Source organism: Triturus cristatus, chromosome 8 (assembly GCF_964204655.1).
Source record: "Triturus cristatus chromosome 8, aTriCri1.1, whole genome shotgun sequence".
Lineage (NCBI taxonomy): Eukaryota > Metazoa > Chordata > Amphibia > Caudata > Salamandridae > Triturus > Triturus cristatus.
The window spans coordinates 1,134,415,547-1,134,441,692 of NC_140591.1; the positions used below are offsets into that span (position 1 = coordinate 1,134,415,547).

General features: G+C 45.7%; 1 protein-coding gene across 2 annotated transcripts in view; it reads right to left on the reverse strand.

The window, feature by feature from the left end:
- EIF5B (eukaryotic translation initiation factor 5B) overlaps nucleotides 1-26,146 on the reverse strand; it is a 461,059-nt gene that overhangs the window by 67,628 nt on the left and 367,285 nt on the right. For both annotated transcript variants that reach the window (XM_085622776.1, XM_085622777.1), the window contains exons 16-21: nucleotides 21,499-21,681; nucleotides 21,172-21,333; nucleotides 9,701-9,832; nucleotides 6,457-6,588; nucleotides 6,287-6,363; nucleotides 5,979-6,143 (exon numbers count right to left, since the gene is read on the reverse strand). In XM_085622776.1, the coding sequence (XP_085478902.1) occupies nucleotides 5,979-6,143; nucleotides 6,287-6,363; nucleotides 6,457-6,588; nucleotides 9,701-9,832; nucleotides 21,172-21,333; nucleotides 21,499-21,681 (851 nt within the window). The remainder of the gene's footprint in view (nucleotides 1-5,978; nucleotides 6,144-6,286; nucleotides 6,364-6,456; nucleotides 6,589-9,700; nucleotides 9,833-21,171; nucleotides 21,334-21,498; nucleotides 21,682-26,146) is intronic.

Here is a 26,146-nt window from a genome sequence, read left to right on the forward strand (position 1 = left end):
TTTTTCGTTTCCGGTGGTCTTTTCGGATCCATAGGCCTGTGCTCCGAAAGCTAAGAATCCAAGGTTTTTGGAGCCGGGTGTTTGCTCGGTTCCGAAGATTTTTTTGGAGCCGGGGCGTCCGTGCCAGTGGATTTCGCCACCGAAAGTGTTGATGCGGAGGTAGGCGTTGGCGCGGAGGAAGGCATTGGTTTCTTTTTCGGTGCCGGGGATGGAGTTTCGGTACCGACGGCAGGCTGGCTTGATCCTGAGTGGGCTGAAGGCTTTTGTATTAACTTCTCACGCCCCGCCTTTGGGCTCGGCAAAGAAGACTTGTCCCGGTGTGCACCTAGGCCCGAAGGTGAAGGTGTGACTGAAGACTTTTTGGGAAGGGGGAGTGGGGAGGGGTCGACGTCAGTACTTATGACCCGCTGCCCCGGAGTGATGTCTTCGACGTCGGATTCGGAGGAGCTGATGACGCTGTGTTGGATCTGCTCCTGCTCCGGTACATTGATGCCTTCCTGGAAGATGTCGTTGGGAATGGATGTCGAAGATCGAGCCATTGTTCTTCGAGCTCGACAGTCCCGGATCGTCTTCTTGGAGCGGAAGGAGGCACAACCTGGACAGTCTTTGGCCTCGTGCTTGGTGAAAGGCAGAGGTTACACACCTCATGAAGATCTGCGTGTGGAAACTTGGATCCACATTTAGGACACTTTTTAAAGGGAGTCCTTTCCATGAGCCGAAGGCCCAATGGTGCAGGTAGGCCCGAAGGCCTGCGTCGACGACCGGAATCGAAGATTTGAAGGTCTGGAGAGATGCGCGTTGAAGGGGAACGCGATCGAAACAATACTGAAGTATGGGTGAGGATTTCGCGTTGAAAAGATGATTGGTAAAGACACCGAACTGGAGTGCGATGATCACATCCGAGCCCGATGGCGGAAAAAAACAATCTGACAAAGGAGTCGATGCCCATGCGCACTATTGTCCAAAGAGGAGCCACCTATCCCGTGACTTCCAAAGACTTTCCAGGACAACAACAAAGTGCAAACATCCGGGCCCAACACCAGATGGCGATCTATGCACACTGTGTGATCTACAGCTCATATGCCTCGAACGTTTTGTTACGCGTGGAGCACTGCTCATCATACGCTCTTATTTCTCTCACGAGCGGCTCTACCGGCATGACGTTTGCCATTTTGATAGCAGACGCGGCTTAAGAGGAGCCAGTTTCCTGCGTGTTTCTTCTTCAGCGACCTCCATAGCCTGCAATGCTTTCACAGGCAGCCTGAACAAGAGCAACATATCAACTGAGTATTTTCAATGATTCTGTGCTGTTAAATACCTGACCCAGGGCTCCTCATTTTCTGAAACTGTTCCTGATGCGGAGGTAACAATTCCTTGCAACGTACACAAAATATATACAAATTTAATTTGAACTTTCTATTTTACAGATTTGAGTTGGAGTACGTTAGTATATTACATTGTGCTTTCTTAACTTGCACATTTCCATTTGAGGCTGCGGTGATGCGTACTGTGTACCTTGAGGGAACCTACGGACTAAACAAGAGCAACATATCAACTGAGTTTTTAAATGATTCTGTGTTGTTAAATACCTGACCCAGGGCTCCTCATTTTCTGAAACTGTTAACAATCCTGATGCTGAGGTAACAATTCCTTGCAACTAACACAACATATATATGTATTTTATCTGAACTTTCTATTTTACAGTATTGAGCTGGAGTATGTTAGTGTATTACATTGTGCTTTCTAACTTGCACACTTTCAATTGAGGCTGTGGTGTTGTACAACAACCAATTATAATGGGACTGTTCATTTACGGGATACCTTGAGGTAACTTAGGACCCACAATTTGCACATTTATACTCCGTTCAAACCACCACGCCAATCCTGTCTCAATGGAGGATTCTTTGAATTTGCCACCCAAAAGTGTTTCTTCATCTAACATCAATGCTTATTCTACAGTTAAAGTGTCAATCAAACGGTTGAAAAAAGATCCTCCTTCTCAGCCAAAGCAAATCTAGTCTGTCTCGATGGACCTTCTTTATAGGAGATTCGCGCTCTATGTCCATTCGTAGAAGAGACAAATTCCAAACTACAAGTCTTAACAGATGGTTGGGCAAAGATGGAAGAAAGAATTACCAAGGTTGAACATGGCATGGAGTCTCTAGGTTCAAAGTAGAAGTTCTCCAATCCCAAATCACATCTATGCAGAAGCAGATTGAAAATCTTGAAAACAGGAACAGGCGGAATAATCTTCGCATATATGGCTTACCGGAAGGCTCTGAAGGTTCTGATCCTATCACTTTCTTCAAAACGTTTCTACCAAGTGTTGAATCTACCAGAGGGTACTATTCTAAACATTCAGCACGCTCATAGATTAGGCCCTCCACATCCAGCGGCTTCCAACATGAGAAAACCGAGAGGAGTTATACTGTACTTTCTTGAATACTGATCTTCTCAAGGTGTTATCAGCAGTTAGATCCGCAAAACATCATCAGGTAATCATATCTTCCTCTCACAAGACTACACAAAGTTTAAAACGGACAGACGCAAAGAATTCCTCGCTATGAGACCAGCACGTCCCTGTAACTTTCAATAATAATACTACTACTTATGAGGATCCAGCCAGGCTAAAAAGCTTCCTCAACTCGCATTGTACGGACATTATGGACACTTCCAATACACGTACCAAATAATCTGTTTTGTCTTATTGAAGACTTCAAACTCTCTACACTGAGTATGATGAACTACTCGTAAGGATATAGAATGTGTACCAGTTTAGCTAAATGCTTTGCTCGCTTTAACTAAGTTTTCTCTTTCAGGTTGCTTTTCCATATTGTTCGGTTTAAGGTTACAGAAAATGTTCTAATTTAACAAAATGCTTTGATGGCTTTAACCAATTTGTTTCTTTTTTCAGGTTCCATCTTCATATTGTTTGATTTATTCATCTTGCATGTCGTCAGTCCTGAAGTCTCGCCCGCCTCACCTCATGGAGTCTGGACATATCATCGTTCCATGTGGCCTCATACCCCCTCATCCCTTCTGCGTTTTGAATTTTATGTAGGTACAGCCTTTTTTCTTCTAGTATTTCTAACAGTAATTTTTCTTTTTTCTATGGCTGTCTTGTCTTCTTTCCTTAATTTAATTACCTATATTTCTTTTTATCAATTTTCCTTCTGTTCTTTCTTCATCTTTTCATCTATTGTTTTTCATAGATCTTACCTTCATACTTATTGCAAAATTTATATTTGACATTATGCATAATATTACTGATTCAATCAATTACCCACTGTGTATGCTCAATTTATGTTTTTAAAAATTGTCACTTGGAATGTCAGAGGCTTAAATTACCCCATTAAGAGACAAGTTTTATCATACTTATCTAAATTGGATGTTAATATAGCCTTATTACAAGAGTTACATCTTACGGAGATTGAGTCATTAAAACTTATAAAGAATTAGTTGGGTGAAATTTTCTTCTCACAGGGTGATGTTGAAAGGAATGGTGTTATAACATTATGTCATGAAGCATTAAATACTAAGCTTTTCTCTCAAAAGTTAGACAGTGAAGGTAGGTGGCTATTCACTAATTTAATGATAGGGACAACTTCCGTATCTTTGCTTAATATATATGCCCCTACAAATGGGGATGCTTTTTTTTAGTCCCGAATCTCTCAACTACTTTTTTTTTTTTATTTAAATTTTTTAAGTTTTATATATCGCAAACTAGACCCGAGACATCGGGTATCAGAGCGCTATACATGAGCACCAGTTTTGTTACAGAAGAACACATTCATTTTTGTTAGGCACAGGGAGATTAGGTGATTTGCGAAGAATCACATTATGTTGAGCGTCGTTGCTGAGACTCGAACCTGGTTCCCCAGCTTCGAGGTCAACTGCTCTAGCCGTATGGCTACATCCTCTCCCCAACTACTTGTAAAGTATCCCTCAGAGAATTTTATTTTTGCAGGTGATTTTAATCAAGTGGTTGATCCCTTTATAGACCGAAACTCTAAGACTTTTTTTTCTCCAAACAAAACACAAAGCTTTTTTACAAACTATAAAACAGAGGAACCTACTGGACGCCTGGAGACTCTGTAACCCCTCCTCGAGGGAATATACTTTTTTCTCTCCACCTCACCAAACGCAATCCAGATATGACCATATTTTCATTTCACACAATTTTTACCAATCTTTACGTTCAGCTGACATAGGTCGGACCCATACTTATTTCTGACCATTCTCCTGTTTGGATTCAATTGGATATCTCCAATTTCAATGCTGCTTTTGTTTCCTTTTTCATGAATACTTTTGAATTAATCAAACGGATAACGTTCCCTTCCATACAATTTGGGATACTTTTAAAGCCACTTCCCATGATTTTATTATCAGATATGTATCCAACATATGTACATTTCCCGAACACTGAACAGCGAACTTCTTACTAAGATTAAAAGGGTGGAACACTCCTTCTACACCTTTAAGTCAAAGGACTGTCTTTCAGATCTTATAAATGCAAATATTGCTTTCAATAGGACCGCTACTGAAAACGCCTTCTTATATTTACTGAAAACCAATGCAACGCTTTACCGTGGCCAAAACAAAATCAGGCAAATTATTCGCTAATTACCTCAAGATCAAGCAAAATAGTGTCCAAATCGAATCCATTATTGATGAAAACCAAACACCAAAACTCAAAGATTCCGAAATTCTTCAAGTATTTGTACAGTTTTATAAATCTTTATACACACACCAGAGAATATGCCTTTAGATACAGATACTACTCAGTATCTTTCTACAATTCAGAAACGCACCAATTCGCCCAACAAATTTAGACCTTTTAGAAACTGATATTACGCAGATGGAAATGCTAAATGCGTTGAAGACTCTTCAAAAAGATAAATCTCCAGGCCTTGATGGTTTTACGGCTAACTTTTATTTACACTTTGCCCAAATACTTCTTCCACACTTCTACACCTTATTTCCTCCTTCATCACATCAAGTAACTCCTTGGGTTCCTTCTTAGAAGACTTAATATGCCTCATTCCGAAAGATAAGGATCTATGATATTGCAAAAACTATAGGCCCATATCCCTAGTTAATGTGGATTACAACATTTTCTCTACAACATTAGCCCTTCAATTAGAATCTCGTGTCCCTCTGCTGCTCGGTAAAGAACAATCAGGTTGTGTTAAAGGACGTATTATTACTGATAATACACGCTTGTTTTTTTATATTCTATCCAAAACATCACATTATTCAGACCCTCTAGCAGCGATTGCCTTAGATGGGGAAAAGGCCTTTGATAGAGTTTCCAGGCCGTTTCTTTTTCATACCCTTGAATGGTTTGGATTTGGCCCAAAAATTGTTTCCCTAATCATTTTACCTTACTCCGAACCCAAAGCTATTTTTACTAATGGTCTTGTAGCCCCTTATTTCACTCTAAATAGAGGAGTGCGTCAAGGATGCCCTTTATCTCCTCTTCTTTTTAATTTCGTATTAGAACTTTTTTTTATCTAAAATCCATAAATATCACTCCATAATAGGGTTCATATTGAATACTCAACGGATCAAACTAGCAGCATAAGCAGATTACATATTAATGTTCCTAGGTTTACTTTGGGTACATAAGCTATTTGAACAGGGCTCATTTCATAAATTCGGTAACATTTATGTGATTGCATATTTTAAGTATATTACGTTTTTCTTCTCATTTCTTATTGTATTAAAACTTCCAAGAAGCAGATCTTTATATTTCTTCATGTATTTTCCTCACCGCTTTCAAATAGAATATGTAATATTATTTTTTCTTTTTTATCTATGTAATATTTGATGATTAACTGTACGAAGCATTGTTATTTAGTTTTCTTCAATAAACCTATTTTTGAAACTTAAAAAAAGTAATTTGAGGCAGATTTTTAACGCACATCTTCAATTTTCAACAAAATCATTCTTTATATCTTAAAAAAAATCTTACTTACTTGAACTCCTCTTGTTTCTGCTTCTTGTAGTCTTGTCGGTACTTCGTAAAGGCATCAAACAAGTGGTAAATAATTTCGGCACTGAAAATGCGAACTCCTAAACTATCAGCCATTTCCTGAGCATCTCGTTCAATCCTCACATCAAAGGCCAAAATGACCGCATACCTGAGAGAGAGAGAGAGAGAGAGAGAGAGATTATATTGTACTCATGTATATCAGAACACTGCAGAAAGCAGCATTTAAGCAAGGTAATCTGTGGAAAAAATTTACATGCTTTTTGCTGTTTCAATTTTTAATTTACTACTTACTGAAGGTCATGCTCCAACATAACTGATGCCTTCATTACATCTTTTCTGTGAACTGGGCCTATATTGATTCCAGCATACTATGAGACAAAGAAAACAGGTATGTGATACGTGCAAAGATCCAGAAGGTTTATATGCTAAAGGGCAAATTATAATGACCATCAAGCACTTACTGGCACTTCAGAGGTTTTAAGGAATTCAAGTAACGCCTCCAGTGATCCTAGCGTTGATGCCTGTACATAAACTCCTTTCTCTTCTAGCTTGATGGCACTCAGTGTCTGCTTCAACTCGTGTATTAATTCATCCTTTACAAAGGCGACGGAAAACTCACATTAGAGAGATACATGTTTTACTGCAAAAACTTAATTCACACAAACAATATGCAATATGTTACAAGAGCGTAGCAAATCTTTGGAAATCCCAGCAGGCAGCTGTTAGCTGAGTAACCAAGTCAGAAACTAACTTCAGTTGGTGGCGCAATCTGTATGTGCATTTCCAAAGTAGTGACATTCTGCGGGACATCATTCGATCATCAGTGTGAGTACACTGTCTGATGATTGGGTCTTGGTATGTGAATCTTTTTTTAACTTTATTTATGGTAGAACAAGGGCCATATAAAACAATGGGATGTAATACGCAAGGCACAATCATCAACATTGCCTACTGTGACATCCCTTGCCGCCCCACTATTAGTCTGAAACAATACTGAGTACATGGAGCCTCTTTATCAGTTCCATCACTTTGAGACCCATGGTCCTTGTCTAGTTAGCCTATCCATCTGTCTAACCTTTCAGACCAGTCTAGCAGATCCTCAGCCAATTTATCGTCAGTGCAGACCATTCTCAATCATATTGAATCCGTTGCTAACCACTTTTAAACACCCTTTTTCCATACTTTCAACTCTGGGGCCTATGAGTGGGTCCAACAGAATGCAATTCAGCATTTTACCCACACCAATTCCAAAGAAGCAAATCTGCACTGCAATCCCGTCTTCCAGGACCGAGTTATAAGGTCCAATAAGCAAGCTATATACTTTGCTCCAGCTGAAGCCGAAATATGAGTCGAAGCGTATCTAACACAACTTGCCAATGTTCAGAGCAGCACAGGTCCACGTCATATAGAGCAAATCAGCTACCCCTCCCAGCATCTAGGGTACTCCGATGTTCTAGCTAGAGATATTTTATGCAGTCATAATGGGGCCAAGTTTAACCAATGCACTATGTGGAAATGCACTAACTTGAACCTAGCATTAGTAAATCTAGATTGAACCTGGCTGCAGGTCGATTTCCCCGGTCTGTGAGTTTGGCCTCTAAATGAGTTCCATGCCCTAACGGGCCGTTTGATTCTATCCTTTTTCAGTGCACTGGAAAGTTCTGCTACAGCATGTGCAGAATGTCCCAATTGTAGTAGTGTTTCTAGTACTGTGGTTGCCTGAGGTGTGCTAGGGAGGTCTGCCCACATTTCCCTGACCGCGTTTGCTATTTTGGAATTAAGAAATATTTTTGATGTGCCAACACCTAGAGAAGGAAATTTTTTTTTTTACCTGTACCTACAGTTCAAGTATCTTTCCTAAGGTATTTTCTTTCGCTTATTCTCCATTATCAAACAAGCAAACATCTGTGCCAAAATAACCACAATATTTAGGAATTGTATTCATGCCTTTGAATTGGATAGGTTTAATCCCTGCCCGATGGACATCTAGCACAATGTGGGCCAAAAATACCTCAAAGGCCAGTAAGGAGTGTTGCATGTAAATCTATGAAAGATTGAATTCCTGGATAACCAAATTTACGGGCAAGTTTTTTTCCTCCAACATAGGATTAACTGCCCTTCCAATTATAAAAACAAACAATATGAACAACTCGGAAGGTGATTAGGAGGCTCATATTACTGAAACCAGGTTTCGAGCACTGCCTGTCACAGTCTCATCCCTCTGCTGGATAGCCAGACAAAAGTGGCTAGTGAAGCTATGCATGTTAATCATGTATACGCTTTATAAATGCCTAGCATTTTTACACCGGCAAGATCATAAGTGGTGCCCTCCACTCTTTTGCTGCATCTTTTCCTCAGCTTTAACCAGGCACATAAAAATACACACTATCCATCAGAGGGTGCTCAACATTTAGCTCTATCTCTTAAAAGAAATGATCAGCAATTCTAACATGCTGAAAGTCATTTGTTATACTAGGAAAATATTGTGACTCTCTAGATTACAAAGATTTTTTCACCTGCCATGAAGAAAACTGAAATAACTTGTCAAGAACCCAAATGGTTCAAACATTGGTCTCCAACCCCTACTTGTTATTTTGCTAAATTAGTATCACAAGTACACTTCTTGAATTCTTTAGCTTCTCGGTACTTTCAAAAGTGCGGTTACAAAGTTGTGTTCTCAAAGCTATCTGAAACCTCTTTCCAGCCTATATTTTTGGGTGACTGATTGTGTGCTTTTCATAAATTCCACTATATGCCCTTTTATCCAATCCAATCATGATTTATATAGCGATGCTAATCACCCAATAGGGTATCCAGGCGCTGGCAGGTCCTGAGAGGCTCATTTGAACAGCCAGGTCTTGAGGGCCCTTCGGAATTCTGGAAGTGGAGGTGTTGGTCATGAGCTACATGGGGAGGTTGTTCCAAATCTTTGCTGGGATGTAGAAGAAGAAGCGTCCTCCACTTCTGCTTTGGTAAATGCGAAGAGTCTGGGCAAGTGATAGGGAGGCAGAGCGATATCCACTCGAAGGCTGGTGGAATTTAAGGGGGTGGTTAATGTGGACAGGCCCTTGGTTGTGTGGAGCCTTGTGTGAATGGGTCAGCAGGTTGAATTGGCATCCCTTCTGTACGGGTAGCCAGTGGAGTTGCCTGAGGTTGGTTGTGATGTAGGTGGTTTGGGGGAGGTTGGAGGCGAGTCTGGCTGCGGCGTTCTGTATGGTTTGAAGTCTCTGTAGGTGGTGTGCGTCGATTCCCACGTAGAGCATTGTAATAGTCAAGACGGCCTGTGATGAGGGCCTCTGTCACAGTTTGTCTGTTGTACAAGGGTAACCACTTGAAGATCTTACAGAGCATGTGGAGAGTGAGGAAGCAGGCGGAGAAGGTGGAATACTTAGACTTTCACCAGTGCTTGAACATAATGGTCGATTATTACCCCCGCCTGTGTAAGAGGGGCTGTATCTGATGGGGGTGAAAAGGTTAGGAAGACCTTCAATTCATGCCTGGTTTAAAGTCTAGACTTTAAGCTGGCCGGAAACCAGTATTACTGTGTTTGCTTTGGCAAACTGTTCTTTATGCTAGTATCTGGTGTACATTATGTGTTATTTGAATGCTTGATGCCACATAAATCTAAAAGTGGATGCCATTGTAGGTTGTCAATCAACTCTTTCACATATAAAATTACATTTACTCAAACTTGATTTTTCTTACTCTAAGCACTGCAATTTCATCCTCTCTGTGGGCCACCAGCAGCGGTAAACCAGCCAGTGTCTTCTCCAAATCTTTCCCAAGAATCTTTACACCCTGGGCAGCCACAACCTCCTTGTGCTTCTCGTACTGATTCTGAAGGCACACAAAAATGCAAAGAATTAGTAAAGGACAGGAGGCTCCGCAGAAATACCACCCTGAAAGATCAAAGTGATGCTAAAAAACAATCCTAAAATTATCTATAGGACAATTAACTGCACCAACATCCCTATTTTCACCAGAATAGCTATTTTATTTTTTTCTCTGGGGTCCAATGATGAGAACTATCTTTAGAAATGTCTTCATAGATCATTGTAAACGCCACAATCTGCCCAATGCACATGTTACTTACCTTCGGTAACGATATATCTGTAAGAAACATTAGTTAGTTATAGATTCCTTACCTTAGAATTACCTCCAGGTGTCAGACTGGATCTGGAAAGTTTCTTCGTCAGCAGTACCTGTGCGCCGGAAGGTGGCGTCGGTCGGCTCCGCGTTAGTCGCCGTGGTCGCCGGGATTATGTCGCGCCAGCTACTTAGACGCCGCCCTCGCACGCTGACGTCAGTTTTGTACATGACTTTCCACGCCAGAAACGCAGAGCCATGCAAGACACTGACCATTGGTGCACAAAACTAGGGTCCTGAAAGGATGTCCTTAACCCTAGAAATCAGTTCGCAGAATGGGGAGGATGGGTGGGGCAGTAAAGTATCTATAACTAATTAATGTTTCTTACAGATATATCTTTACCGAAGGTAAGTAACTTATGCATCTGGAAGAAACACGTTAGTTATAGATTCCTTACCTTAGAATAGATACCCCAGCAATATCAACCCCGGTGGTGGGTCTGCGAACCAAGATCTCACCAGAAAGTCCTGGAGAACAGAACGGCCAAAGAAGCTGTCTCTCCGGACTTGGCTGTCCAGGCAGTAGTGTTTGGTGAACGTGTGCAGTGATGCCCACATGGCCGCCTGACAGATGTCAGAGGCACTCCTCTTCCTAAGGCAGTAGTGGCTGCCGTCACCTTGGTGGAGTGAGCGCGTAGCCCCACTGGAGGCTCCTTTTTAGCTAGAGAGTAACAAGCCTTTATACACAACACGGCCCATCGAGAAATGGTTTGTGTATGGCCTTACCCTTCTTTGCAACCACGTAGCCAAAATAAAGTTGATCATCCACCCGGAACTGTTTCGTGCGATCCAGATAGAAGGAGAGCGCCCATTTTGGGTCCAGACGGTGGAGCCTCTCTTCTTCCTTGGAAGGATGCGGAAAAAGGTGGGCAAGGTAATGGTCTGCCCGATGTGAAAGGCAGTGACCACCTTAGGAAGGAATGATTGACAGGTCGGAGAACCACCTTGCCCGGATGAACAGACAGGAAAGGAGGTTTTGAGGAAAGATCCTGGAGCTCACTCACCCTTCTAGCAGAAGTGATGGCTACCAGGAAAGCAGTCTTAAGAGTTAAGAGACGTAAAGGACAGTTATGAAGCGGCTCAAAGGAAGTGCACATTAGGTAAGTCAGTACAAGATTCAAGTCCCACTGAGGCATAACGAAAGGAATTGTAGGAAAGAGGTGCGTTAAGCCTTTCAAGAAACGATTAACTACAGGGACTTGAAAAGAGAAGGCTGATCTGGCAGCCGAGGGAAGGCAGAGATGGCTGAAAGGTAGCCCTTGATAGTGTCCAGAGAAGAGCCCTGCTGGGCTAAAGAGAGAAGGAACAAGATTACTTCAGAGAGAGAGAGGGGTAGAAAGGGGATCCACAGCCTTTGCTGTGCACCATGCCACAAATGTGTTCCACCTTTAGGCATATACCATCTTAGTGGAGGGACGCCTGGCTGGCAAGATTACGTCACAGACTTCGGGAGGCAGGTCGAAAAACATCAACTGCCACCGCTCAATCTCCACGCAAGGAGGTGGAGACTGGACAGGTCCGGTGGAGGACCGTCCCCTGCTGCTGCGACAGAAGATCCTCCCGAAGAGGTAGTCTGATCGGAGGATCGATGGCCATGTTGAGCAGCTCGGGATACCAGACTCTTCGTGCCCAATCCGGAGCCACAAGAATGACTTGGGCACGGTCGCGCCTGATCTTCAGCACTCTGGGCAGAAGTGGTATAGGCGGAAAGGCGTACCACAGACCGCAACTCCACTAGTGATGAAAATCGTCGCTGAGCGAGTGCCGCCTTGGAAATTCCAACACGCAGAATTGCTGACATTCCGCATTCTCTTCGGTGGCGAATAGATCTAACCAAGGCTCTCCCCACTGCTGAAGGAGACCTTGCACCACCTCCGAGTGAAGACGCCATTCGTGATCCATCATGCACCTCCGGCTGAGTTTGTCCGCCCTCGCATTCAGAGCCCCTGCCAGGTGTTGAACCACCTAGGAAATGCCTTGATGTTCCAGCCATGTCCAGAGGCAAAGGACATCCAGACATAGGGTCCACGACCCCACCCCGCCCTGTTTGTTGCAATACCACATGGCGGCGGTGGTGTCCGTGAACACCTGCACCACTCTTCCCCGGACAGAGGGCAGGAATGCCATCAGTGCAGGACGAATCGCCCGGAGCTCCAGGAGGTTGATATGAAGTCCGGACTCCACCGGAGACCAGAGGCCTCTGATCTCTGCCTCTTCCATGTGGCCGCCCCATCCCAGAAGGGAGGCATCCGTCACCACAGTGTGGTCGCGTTGGGGAAGGGAGAGGGACCGGCCACTGACCCCATCCTGGTTCGTGAGCCACCACTGCAGTTGTTGAGCAGTGCCCTCCGAGATCTGGACGTAGTCGGACAGATTCCCCCGATGCTGCGCCCACTGGAACTTGAGGTCCCACTGCAGAGCCCGCATATGCCACCTGGCATGATTGGTCAGCATGATATAGGAGGCCATGAGGCCCAGCAGCCTCAGGGTCATTCTGACCGAAACCCAGGACAAGGGCTGAAAGATCGGAATCATAGCCTGAATGTCCCGGACTCGCTGTTCGGGAGGATAGACCCGAAACTGCGCCGTGTCCAGAACCGCTCCAATGAAGAGGAGCTTCTGAGAGAGAATCAGGTGCGACTTAGGCACATTGAAGGAGAACCCCAGCAAATGCAGGTGGTCAGCCGTAATCTGGAGGTGGGAGACGACTGCCTGGGGCGAGCCCGCCTTCAACAGCCAGGCGTCGAGATAGGGGAAGACTGAAAACCTTGATCTGCACAGATGAGCTGCGACCACCGCCATGACTTTCGTGGACACCCGAGGGGCGCTGGTAAGGCCAAAGGGGAGCACAGTAAACTGAAAATGCTCGTGGTCTACGGTGAACCGCAGGTAACGCCGGTGGGCCGGCAGGACGGGGATGTGGAAATAAGCGTCCTGCAAGTCCAACGCTACCATCCAGTCTTGCTGGTCGAGGGCAGACAAGACCTGAGCAAGCGTCAACATTTTGAACTTCTCCTTCCGGAGGAAGCGATTGATGTCCCTGAGATTCAAAATAGGACGCAGGCCCTTGTCCTTCTTGGGAACCAGAACATAGTGGGAGTTGCAACCACAAGCTACTTCTGGGACAGGAACGCGCTTGATGGCTCCCTTGGTCAAGAGAGCCGTAACTTCCTGCTGGAGAAGTGCCTGATGATCCTCCGACATGCGGTGGTAACGAGGTGGCATGGCTGGAGGGGTAGTCTCGAAGGGGAGGGAGTAGCCCTTTCGGACTATCTGCAAAACCCACCTGTCCGAAGTGATGGTGCGCCAGTAGGGGAGGTGATGGCGAATCCTGCCGTCTTTTGGCCTTTGATGGGCCTGAAAGGTCGGACTAGGACGGTTTGGAGGCTGCTGCAGAGGGGGGGGAGGGGGGGGGGGGGGGGGGTTGGTGGACTTGCCCGCGCGCTATCCCCCTGAACCACGATGCTGGTTCCCACGTCCCCGGCCGCGCACAGGTTGGGTAACTTGCTATGGCCTGTGGCCCTGGGTGGGATGTAGCGAGGCATCCCTTCCGGAACCACAAAAGGGGTGAAAAGCAGATTGCGCCGGATGGGAGGAGAGGCCCAAGGACTTGGCCATAGCCCGTGAGTCATTGAAGCACTCTAGGGCGTGGTCTGCTTTGTCACCAAAAAGGCGACGGCCATCAAAGGGCATGTCCATCAAGGTGTTCTGGACATCCCCTAAAAAGCCAGTGGACCTCATCCAGGCGTAGCGACGAAGCGCTACCGACGCTGAAATAGTCCTGCCCAGAGAGTCGGCGGTGTCCAGTCCACAAAGAATCGTAAACTTAGCTGCATCTCTCCCGGAAGCGACAGCCTGGGAGAGCACTGCCCGGGACTCCTCCAGACACTTAGGCAGCACTTGCGCCACCATATCCCACACTGAGTGCGAATAACGGCCCAAGAGACATGCGGTATTTACGGACCGCAGTCCTAAGCTGGCTGAAGAGAAACTTTTCTTCCCAAGATGGTCCAGCTTCTTGGATTCCCTTTCTGGTGGAGTGTTAGGGAAGGCGCTTTTGGAGGTGGAGGCTTGGACCACCAAGCTCTCCGGGGTGGGGTGTTGGGAGAGGAAAGTGGGGTCGCCCGGAGCCGGGCAGTGGCGTTGGGTGATCATCCTGTCCACGGGAGCCATCATGTTGGACCTGGACCAGGTGCCCAAAAGAACGTTGGTGAAGGCCTCATTAAACGGAAGAAGTGGCTCCAAAGAGCTTGCCGCCGGTTGAAGCACCTCAGTCAGGAGGTTATTCCTGACTGCCACCGTAGGAAGCTAGAGGTTGAGAGCCTCGGCCGCCCTACGCAACACCACAGCGTACGACGCCCCCTCCTCCATAGCCACGGTAGGAGACAACATGCCAAGGTTGGGTGAAGTGTCAAGACCACTGGCCTTCCCCAGTTCCTCTCTCCAGTCCTGTTCAGACCCAAGCTGGTCAGTTAAAGGGTCACCTGACCCCTCCCAGTCCTCCTAATCTTCCTCTGGTTACCACTGTGGTTGGAAAGGGGCCCCAGAAGTGAACAGGGGCATGAAAACCCCACTCGGCGTCGGATTCGGTGTCGGTCGACTCCGGTCCGGCGCCGTATCCATGTCAGGAAGGAGGCTGGGGCCGACCGGCATGGGGCACGATAGTGGTACTGTTGGAAGCGGCGCCGGTGGTGGAGTAATAAGGTCAACCGGAGCCGATCTGGATCCAGGCCTGGATCCAAGGGGGACCTGCTGCGCCGGGGCCTGAGCCGCCAGCAGCGAAGACCTAGGCCCCCCCAACCGAGTCCGCAGGGCCCGAAGGCACGACGGCGGCGTCGATCCACCCAAAGATGGCATGCATCGCCTGGTAGAACGTACGAAGCTGGGCGAGGGTCGCTCCGGGTCCCGGAAAGGGAGGGAAGCTCGGAGCCGACCCTTTAGGCTCCGCGCGCAGATCCGCGGGAGTGGCACCGCCCGCGTGCCTCGTCGAGTCGGCCGACCGAAAAGGCGAAGAGCAACAATGCTTCTTCAACTTCTTCTTATGCTTCGACTTACCCGACCCGAGTGCGAAGACTTCGATGACTTCGAGCCGGACTGGTGTGGATCCGCGACCAGTCCCTCGAACGACGCGGAGCCGACTGCCGTCGTTCAAGCAGCTTTCGGGACCGCCCCCGCAAAGCCTTCTGCATCAACAACTGACAGTCTGAGCACGACTTGGGGTTGTGGTTGCGCTCCAGGCAAAAGAGGCACACGGGGTGCGGATCGTCACCGACATCAATCGGGTACAGGAACCGCAGGCCTTAGAACTGGGCATCCCTCGTGCACCTGTTCGGAGTCGGAGACTCGAAACAAGACGTTGCCAAAATTCGAGAAACACTTGGTCAAAAAATGACTGAGGTACCGCTCTTCCTGGATCTGCGCTGACTGGCGCGAAAAAAGTAAGAACGGACGTCAGCGCGCGAGGGCGGCGTCTAAGTAGCTGCCGCAACGTCATCCCGGCGACCATGACGCCGACGACAAATGCGGAGACGACCGACACCACCTTCTGACGCGCAGAGGTACTGCTGACGAAAAAACTTTCCGGATCGAGTCTGACGCCTGGGGGTAATTCTAAGGTAAGGAATCTAGAACTAGTGGATTTCTTTCAGATACAATACCTTTTTAGAGAATATAATTTCCAGCTTTCATACATCTGGCTCTTCGGGGACATCTCTGTTTTTTTCCCTTAGGAGATAGTGGGTTCATCTATCAGTGCCTTCTCCCAATATGCTTTTGGTACTTGCAGAGCGATCCTGGGGAAACTTAACTCCTAAAAGCATTTATAACTTAAATATATCGTCACCAATACTCTAGCAAAAATATTATCCGTAAAGCCACAGGAATGCCACCATTAATATTTGTGAATTGAGAGACACACATTCTTCTGAAACACTAATGCCAATTGTGGATCCTTGGCTATTAATGAAACAACTGCAAAAACCTTAGGCAGGTGGAAATAGATTACATGTGGAGGAACCCTAGTACAAAAAGGAACTTGAGAGACAATGGCAGGATCTCGTGTAAGGCAAGAGGCATTTCCACAAACAAGGCACAGCTACAATGAGAACCGACTCACCCAAGGATCAAATTGTGAGAACTGGGCTCAAAGAGGAATAGTTTAAACATTGGTGTTCAGGTTTTACGTGAATGTAAGAAGCACCCTGTAAATGATATAGGCCATTTTAAAGAGGCCTCTCTGGCATGACCCCAGAATAAATACTTGAACCATGAATTGATGTAATCCCAAAACTCATTAAATATTTGAATCCCTTGCTGTGAACTTTGCTTTAAGTGTATATCTAGATTGGGCATAAATAATATGCTGTAGCAGTAATCCAGCTTGAATAGGAGTTATACCCAACTTTTTTACCAGTAAAGAACATAAATGGTTCCACACAAGTCTAGGTAAGTCACCCAAGAAAATCTATATTCACAGGTTTATCATCTAATCAGTTAGAAGAAAGCAAGAACAACAGTCACACAACAAGGTAACTGAAAATTTAACTGAACAGTCTCTCAGTGTTAAGGTGCACAATTTGCCATCACGTATTGAGAAAATAGATGTTTCACCCTCTCAGGTCTATTCACCCCCCCCCCATGAACATTCTATCCATTCCATAACGCTATAAACCGTAGAAACTAGCTATGTCTCATTAAGCACAACGAGGAAAACATCGAGAACAGTTTCACTATAGTCAACTTCCCAAAGGTCTTACCTGACCACTCAATATAAACCTGTAAGCCAATCGAGAAGACCAAGTATTTCCACTACAACTCATGATCCATGTCAAACAGTGATGAAAGCTAAAATAAATAGGGGATCGTGAAATAGCCAAAAAAACACTATCTTCAACATTCTCTTAAAATGATAGCCCCTCAATTACTTTTTATCATTCCTGTTTAAGCACAGTCAGTTTTGTTTTTATGGTTTACATGCACAGATATCGCCTTTCTCACACTTCCGGGTGGTTACAGAAAAGGGGCAAGCAAGATTGCCACATTCTTCTTCAATAAAGATAAAAATAAGGTACTGATGAGAATTTCCATACCACCTACTCTCACCTGCAAACGGACAACCAAAACAACATTTTCAGACCTACTGACAACTCCAAGTCAAAAGCACAGTATCAGGCATTTTTCCATCATTCCTTAAATGACAGAACCATGATTTTCTTATCCGCTCTGTAGAACACAGACTTTATCGAAGCTGCTTATCAAAGTGGCTCCTTTGGAAAGATTTTAGCGATAATGATGAATGGTTTTTCTGAATAGCCATTGGAAATGTACAAGTGTCAAAAGCAGTTAATCTTACAGTAGTCACACCTAGTTTTAAGAATCAAGAAATAATGAACGTAAACGCCAGGATGATGCCTAGGCTGTATTAAGGCCTGGCACCTAAAAGAATAAAATGCTGAGAGCTTCTATTTAAAAAGTAAAAAATAAAATGGTGCCATGGGTGATGGACAATGATGTGAAATGCTACAGGCTGACATATGGAGTTCAAATATTGTGTATTAACTATTCTTCAGAAATGTGTTTAATGAGAAAATGTAGGATTGTTTCAACTTTGTGCAATAGATGTTATCTTAATCTGATTGACTCATACTTTTTCTATAATTCAGGTATACTTACAAGAAACCACCTATAAAGAACCTAATTCTTGTCAACCTAGGAAGGCATTTCGGCTTGCTTGTGCAACGACTTAGAAGTGATCACTTGTATATCACAGACCACATTAAAAGTTGGTATTTTTTAACTGGACCGATTTTTATGTGATGCTTCCAAAAACCTATGAACACCTACGAACAGAGTTAAAAAATGTACCCAAACTACACTTGAAGAGTTTGCCTGGGCACATTTCTTAATAAGATTTGGTGTTTAGTATAATAGAAACAAGATTCCTATAAAGAGCCTCAAATATATATTTTAGGTTTAATAGACAAATCCATAATTATTCGTAAATATTTAAATGGATGTAAGTTGAGAAAGGGTCAAACAGTCACCCATCATACTATAATACCTAAAGGCAGCAGGATTTTCTTCCTTCCCAAAAATATGAGCATCTAGTGATTTTCTTTTTATCACCTTGCTCACCTTTTGTGCGTTTTACTGATGATTAGCATCTCCAATTTAACACTGTAGGAAGCTGGCTCTGTAGTTACTATAGCAAAATGAGGTAAAGTGTGCACAGAGTTCAGTGGAACCCTAAAGGTAGGCAGAGGTAAAAGTAGATAGCTTCTTACTCCCTATTTGTGGTAGTGTGGGTGAGCAGTAAGGCTTTATCAGAGGGTAGCGTTAAGCATTTGTTGTACACACTCAATCGGCAAACGATGGCACACACTCAAACACTGAACTCAGACCAATTTGATTTGTATAAAAATATTTAGTTTAATTTATTTCCTAGAACCAAGCAAGCCTGGCACAGGTAAGTGTATATGATAATTTTCAAGGCAGGTTGAATACAAGCAATCTGAATGAAAAGGACTTTGTTACAGGTTTGTAAATGCTTTCAATACAGTGAAAATTACTATTGGATTGCTTTACAGATTACTTTCTGGATTACTTTTTCTACTGTGATATACCTAGATATCACACTGGGACATTTCCTGGAGAAAAGGTAACTAAGCAGTTTAGTTATTTGCAGTTTGTTAAAGTTCCATAAAAAACCCAACTCCACACAAGTTTTTTTGGGGGGAAAAACAGTCAATGTATTCCTATGGAGAAAAATGAAGTTAACGGTTTGCAGGTTAGATACAAGTTTTTCGGGAGTTGGTATTCTGGGGTTAGAACCAATGTTATCCAGTGGGGGATTGGGGGCATCCGGTTGGTGGCTGCTCACAAGCAAGCCACAAGGTTGTGGGAGCAAAGCTCCTGGGGTTTAGCTCAGGGCAAAGGGGGATCTGTTTTAGCACCCAAAATACACCCACAGCAGCGCAGGGGCGGCAGGGTGCAGGGTGCTGGTTTGGTGTCGGGTGCCCTGTTAATTTCAAAGGGGATTCTATGGTTTCAACATAGACTGCAGGCTCGGGGATGAAGATCTTCTGGAGGTGACCACCAGTTGGAGAGGTAAGTTGGGATGCCTGAGAATGCTGGGACACCATCGGTTGGGCCAAAGGCCGTGGGACTTCAGGTGCAGGGGTGTCTTTAGGAGTCAGGTTTTCCTTACCAGCTCTGGTCATGGTCGAGGGGATCCTCCAGAAAGAGGCAGCAGACTTCGCTGGGAGATTCAAGGCAGGTCAGAGATCATGAGATTTCAGGTCAGGATTGCTGGGGAGACCTCCTCTTGGTGTTGGGTCACTCTAACTTGGGCCGTGGGTGTCGGGTGCAGACTTACAGATTTGGCCAGAGCAAGAGTCTGTGTGTGAGCAAATCCGGTGCTCAAGCGAGACAGAGTTTTTTCTGTGGAAGGCAGGGCAGGTCCTCAGGGTTCTTGAGGTTGCTGGCTGCAGGACATACTGGGATTTAGCTTCTGCAGGTTCAAGGTGGAGATCAGCCGGTAGTGCTGGGACAAAGCCAGTGGATGTCGTCCTCCTCTTAGCTTTAGCACGGCTTCTTCAGTCCTTCTTTTCTTCTTAGTCGGTTCTTGTCCCAGGAGGCACGGTTCAGGGTTGCCCCTAAATACTACATTTACGGTTGTTACAGGTAGGTAAAGGTTGGGAGCAATGGGTCCCTTCCTTGGGGTGGGTACTCCCCCTATTATGCCACCCTCCAGTGGTTGGCTGAGTCCCCCCATCTGCAAGATAGCGAGGACAGAGTTGTTCTTCACCTTGCCTCCCCCCTGAGGGGTGGGGTTGGCAAAGGTGGGCACACCACACTTGGTTTTCCCGCTGATTGTCTCGCTGAAAGCGGGGGTCAGGACAAGGTAAGAGCCAGTTGCTGGAAGCAGCAAAAGGCCTGGGAAAGCTCTCAAAGGTGGCAAGACTTTGAAGCTTCCCCTTCATGGACCCTGCCTATCCTGGGGGAGGAGGCTTGGCAACTCGTCCCACAATGTGCATTGTTTCAGACCCTCAAGAGCAGCAGGCTCTCAACCCATGAGTCCAGAAACATGTCTAGTGGTGGCAGCTGGCGAGCAGCCACACAGCCTGGACACTTGTGTTAGGTCGTTTTTCAGGGGACATCTCTAAGATGCCCTCTGTGTGCATTTTTCATTAAATCCCACACTGGTATCAGTGTGGGTTTAATGTGCTGAGAAGTTTAATACCAAACTTCCCAGTAAAGCCATTATGGTGCTGTGGAGTTCATAATGACAAACTCCCAGTATCATACACTCTTAATGGCATTACTGCACTTACAATGTCTAAGAATTGGATTAGACACTGTAGGGGTAGAGGGCTCATGCACCTGTACCCTCACCACTGGTATAGTGCACCCAGCTAGAGGGGTGGCTGGCCTATGCCAGGGCAGTGGGTTGCAGGCATGGCACACAGGGATGTGTACCATGACGAAGAGAGAAAGAGAAAGAGAGAGAAAGAGAGAGAAAGAGAGAGAGAGAATATATATATGTGTGTGTGTGTGTGTGTGTGTGTGTGTGTGTGTGTGTTTGTGTACAAGACCTCTAAAGGTGACTCAATAAGTGCTGCAGCCCTTCGAGACCTTCCCTGGCCACAGTGCCCTTGGAACAATTTACAAGGGACTGACCTGTGGCCAAAGAGTGCCAGTTGGGTGTTGTTTTCAATGCAGTTTAGGGTAAGAACATAGGCCCTGGATACCTTGTTGGTAGGAACCCAGGGCACACTCAGTCAAAGCACATCAGCAGTTTAGCAAAAAGTGGGAGCAACCATGAAAAAAGAGGGCACTTTCTTACACACACATTTCCACAATATGCGAGGATAATTATATTACTATGCAACAAACCCTCCTTGAAGTAAGCACATACGTTTTATGAAAAGCAATGTAAATGCCACAGCTGAAGTTACATCTCGATCCAATACTGAACATTTGTACAGTAGACCATGTTTGTAAATGTATGGAGAACGTCACAAAATACATACCTTTACTCTCAATTCTTTCATCGGAGGAGGCAAGAGAAGACCTCTGATTTGTGTTACTATGGGACCTTCCACACCAGGAACAATAATTGTATCACCTTCTCGTAATCTGCCATTGATCAAAATCACATCTATTGTTGTACCCATGCCTGGAAGTGATTTCACCTAAAGATAACACAAGTAAACCGATTAACATAAAAGGGTTCATTTACTCTGTAAGACGTTTTCTACTTAAGTCCTAAAGCACTCTGTTTCGCCATCACAAAAAATAATAAAATATCATAAAGTACCCAAAAGAAGATTTTCCCAGAAAAGTAAATGCTGTCTTACCTCCATGACCTGTGCTCTCAATTCTTCAGAGTGTGCCAACCTTTTCGTTAACATGGTTTGCGTCAAGTCAACCAGCAGTGCTATCAGACTACCCATGCCATCTCCGGAGTGTGCAGAAGTAGGTACCAAAGAAACAAAAGTGCGAGGGTCCTTATTCTCATGGAACAAAGCAGCATTAAGACCCTAGAGAAATAAACATTAGTCAAACAGAGACAGGCACATTATAATTGGTGATAATAGTACCTAAAGTATGATGGATAAATATTTCTGGTAAGCCAACAGAAAAAAAAAATATATATAAAAGTTTCAGTTCAACAACGACGTGGTGATAAAAGAGACGAGGTTGCAATTCCTATTAGATAGCGTCTCACTGCAAATATTGGTCAACAATGGAAATCGAGGGGTAATTGCCTTATGTCATTTCAAATGTGTGTAATCTGAGAAGACCACTATAGATACAGGGAGACAAACTAGTCTTGGTCAGAGACAGAGCTCATTGATCCTCTAGAGGCTATTGATGGATAAAAAAAGTTATTTACCCTTCACTAGTTCCCATGAGTGTCCGGTATCCTCAATAGTTTACTCTCTTTCCCAAAAAATTATTACATTACTTCCATAATTAACCGGTGTGGTGCCGCACTGCTCATCTTCGATGAAAAAGAAAATAAATTCCAACGCTAGAAGAAAAACTGCCAAGAAAGGTAGCTCCAAGTAATTCAAAAAAAGCACCAAGAAATAAAAATGAATTGAGAAGATATGGACCTGAGAGGAGCATAAATGTATCAAAATTAAATTGTTCAGGACAGTGCGTACAAGGAAGTGATTACTGAATGTTATGCAATAGAAATGTAAGCAAATGGATAATGCAGAACTAAACCCTTCATCAATTAAGCCTCAGGAACTTGGATCCCAACCATCATACCCAGCTAAAGTGAGGAACCTGTGGTGGTCCAACTCTTACTTGTGCCACAAATATTTTAGGAGGTCAAACAAAGCCCTTACACATTTTCCCTTACTTCTGTTTACCTCAAAACGTTCTTGCTATCATCCACTACCTTACTACACTCCCATGTTGATTATATCAAGGGACTATATATGCCCTGAAGCACTGCTGCTGATAATTCAGAAAGTAAGAGAATACAGTTAACAGACAGCTTCTCAATCAAATGGCATAATGCTCAATTAACAGCAGTAGATAAGACACACTAGTTCCTCAAGAAGATCTTCAAATGACTCCCTACCAAACACTCGCAGAACCTTCACCCAAGACATCATCACCAATTGGACTACAGTAACGCAGTCTTATGCCGAATCAAAGCTCAACTGACCAGATGATTCCAGACCATAAACAACTCAGCAGGCAGGCTTATCCTCAACCTCCCACCCTATACTCACATTATTCCGCACCTCAAAGAGCTCCACTGGCTCCCAATCCATAAACGAGCACTTTTCAAACTACACTCAAACTACACTCAAACTACACTCAAACTACACTCAAACTACACTCAAACTACACTCAAACTACACACACACACACACACACACACACACACACACACACACACACACACACACACACACACACACACACACACATTCACTGAAAAAACCATAGGTTTCAGACACGTTATAGTTCGAAATTAGCATTTAAAAAACCTTAGAAATTCACTGAAAAAAACATAGGTTTCAGGGGCGTTCTAGTTAGTTGGACATTTCACTCGTACAAAACCATTGAAATTCCCCCGTTATAGTTAGTTCAGCCAACTATAACTCGCACACACGCAATGCAGTGCTGATGACATCACATATTACATCACTCATGACATGATCAGTGACATCACTCATGACATCACTGGTGACATCTCAAATGACATCACCGGGTAGAGCAAGGCATAGTCCGCACCCAATTCTCAGTTGTCTCTTCATCAGAGCAAATAGTCGCCGAGGCTCCTGGACCTTAGCCGTGAAATCTGGAAAACAGAGAGATCGTGGACCCCTCGTGGTTGTTTCTCTCTGACCATCTTAGTGTGCGACATCCTAATCGCAGTAGGTAAGTAGCTTGGCAATGATCGGCCTAGGAGCCACCCCTGGGAGAGGCATCTGGCCCAGAAAGTGGTGCGCCCTCTTCACCACAAACATGTCTGAGAAGGAAGACTCACCTTTTCAGCAAACGTTCAATGAATAGTTCCATGTTTCCAGTTGGTGTATTTTCTGGAAGGCCCGATATGCGCCGGTTACATCATCTAGAACGTGCCTCCAAGTCTTCCGTCTTGTCTTGCAGGAGCTTCAGAACCCTGCCAAGCTGCTTGTGCTCAGTATCCAAGGCAGTCTGCGCTTCTTCCGTGTCGGAGCGCCGCCTCACTGACATGTTAAGTCGTTCTGCGCGTTTGTCCAGCCGCTCCGCCATACGGTCCATTCTATAGGACAGCGCGTCCATCTTAGAGCAAAGAGACGTGATGCCCCCCTGCAGATTCTTTTCCATGGTCAGCAGTAGTCCTCGCATGTCTTGTCTATGGTCTGCATCTGACTACTCACAGTCTCTGGTTCCATCCTCGGTGGCAGCATCAGAGGACTTGGATCTCTTCTCTTCGAAGGACAACTTTGGCTGTGCCCTGTCCACCCTGCCCATTCTGACCTTTGCACCCACCACCGTGCCCCACGTGTCCGTAACTTCGCGAAGGGAATCCGCCTCAACTGCAGGCAGTGGCCCCACTGGTAGAGCACACTCTACACTCTGGCTTTCCAGGGTCCCCAGGTCAGCCCCGCCAATGCCAATGATAAGGCCAGTTCGCAAACTCTACCGCCGCAGTATTGAGGGGGTGCTAAATCGTGGCCTAGTGGCACGTCAGCTTCCAGAGGGGTCCGGGTAAATTCTGAAACTGGGCCTCAAGTAAGCCTCGCAGACGCTAAAAGACTATCCAGGCCGCCGTCCCTAAAATCCTTGGCGCGGGCAAATCTCCCCCAGGGCGGCGTAGCTACAGTCTAGCAAACCATAGCAATCAGCTACCAGTGGGATGGGGGGGGGGGGGGTGGCCAAGTCGCACCAGCCGCAGCCCAGCAGTTGATTTCCAGAGACCGGGTGTACCGGCGCCGTTGCTTCTGCCCCCAACGCCCCCGCCAGCTCAGGGATTATCCTGCCACGATCGCGTGTCCCACAGTGTTCAGAGGCGGGAGGGCTTGAAAGGGCGCTCCCGTAGTTACAGCCGATGGGCCGATCTCAGCCCAGCCTGCATTCGCGGTTAAATGAAGAACAAGAGAGGGGGCTCACCCCCAGCGTGAGTCTTTAGGCAACCCTCTGTGCTTTCTCAACAATGCCGCAGCGTCTGCAAAGCCCGCGTCTTCAGATCTCCCGCGTCGTGGGTCTCTCACCAGCTCGGCCGCTCAGTACGGCCGCCGTAGCCCTCCGTAATACTCTTCAGCGCCACCGAAGAGAGGGCGCCCGCTGCAGGGCCTCCCCGCTGTATTGCGCTTCGGGGAAGACTCAAATACAGCACACACACGCTCTTGGACGCACACCACTCCGCCCTCAGCCGCTGTCGGACTAGTCGCACACCGCCTTCAACTCGAGCCCGGGGTCTCAGGCCCAGTCTGGCCGCCCCAAGCCACACGCCAGAACTACAGGCCCAGAGTGCCACAGAGCAGTCGGAGGCACCGCAAAATGTTCCTGCGGGGTTCAGGAGCTCGATTACCACCAGAGTTAGGCGCTAACACAGCGCAGCTGCAGGATAGTTGAAGGATCATGCGACGGTCTCAGGGAGCTCACGGCCCAAGCAGCCATCTTGGTCGCGAGCAAGCTCCGCCCCCTCAAAACTTATGTTTTTTTCAGTGAATTTCTAAGGTTTTTTAAATGCTAATTTCTAACTATAACGTGCCTGAAACCTATGGTTTTTTCAGTTAATTTCAAAGTTTTTTTTAATGCTAGTTTCTAACTATGCCTACAGAGGTAGGACATGTAAAGAAAGAAGAAAAAACACACAGAAAGAAGAAAAATAAATGCAGAAACAAGCAACAGAAGTCCTCAAAGACGAAGAAAAGTGCAGGAAGAAGGAAGACGTGCAGAAAGAAGAAACAGAGGAGCAGAAAGAGGCCTTGTTGAAAAATCATCCTGTACCCTCAACTCTTTCAGATGGGTACTGGTGGTAACTGACAAGGACTAACCAGTCCTAGAGCCAGTGCAATGCTAAAAGACACTTAGAATACAGTTAAAACACCTACATACACTAGGGAACACTATGCGTTGGGGTACCCCTGTGATTACCATGGCCTCCTCTGTAAGACCCTAGTACATGATAGGGCAGGGGGATAAAACTACCTCTTAAAACGCGCCACAGGGCGCGTTTGCACACTGGTGTGGGGGGGTGTGCAAACATGCCCTGTGGCCGTTTTCATTTGTGGGAGAAAGTCCCCTTGAATCCTAAGTGTCCCTTGGGTCCAACTAGCCCACTATGTACCTCCAGTAAGCACCACAGAGCGGTGTAAAAAGGGGCATGGCCTGGACCACCTCTCTGCAACGCAGCGTAGTGGCGCTTACTGGAAGCACCTGGTGGGCTAGTGAGGCCCCCAGGGGCCCTCAGGATTGAAGGGGAATTATTTCCCCAACTGAAAACGCGCCATAAGGCGTGTTTGCACACGTCACCTCAGGCCCCGG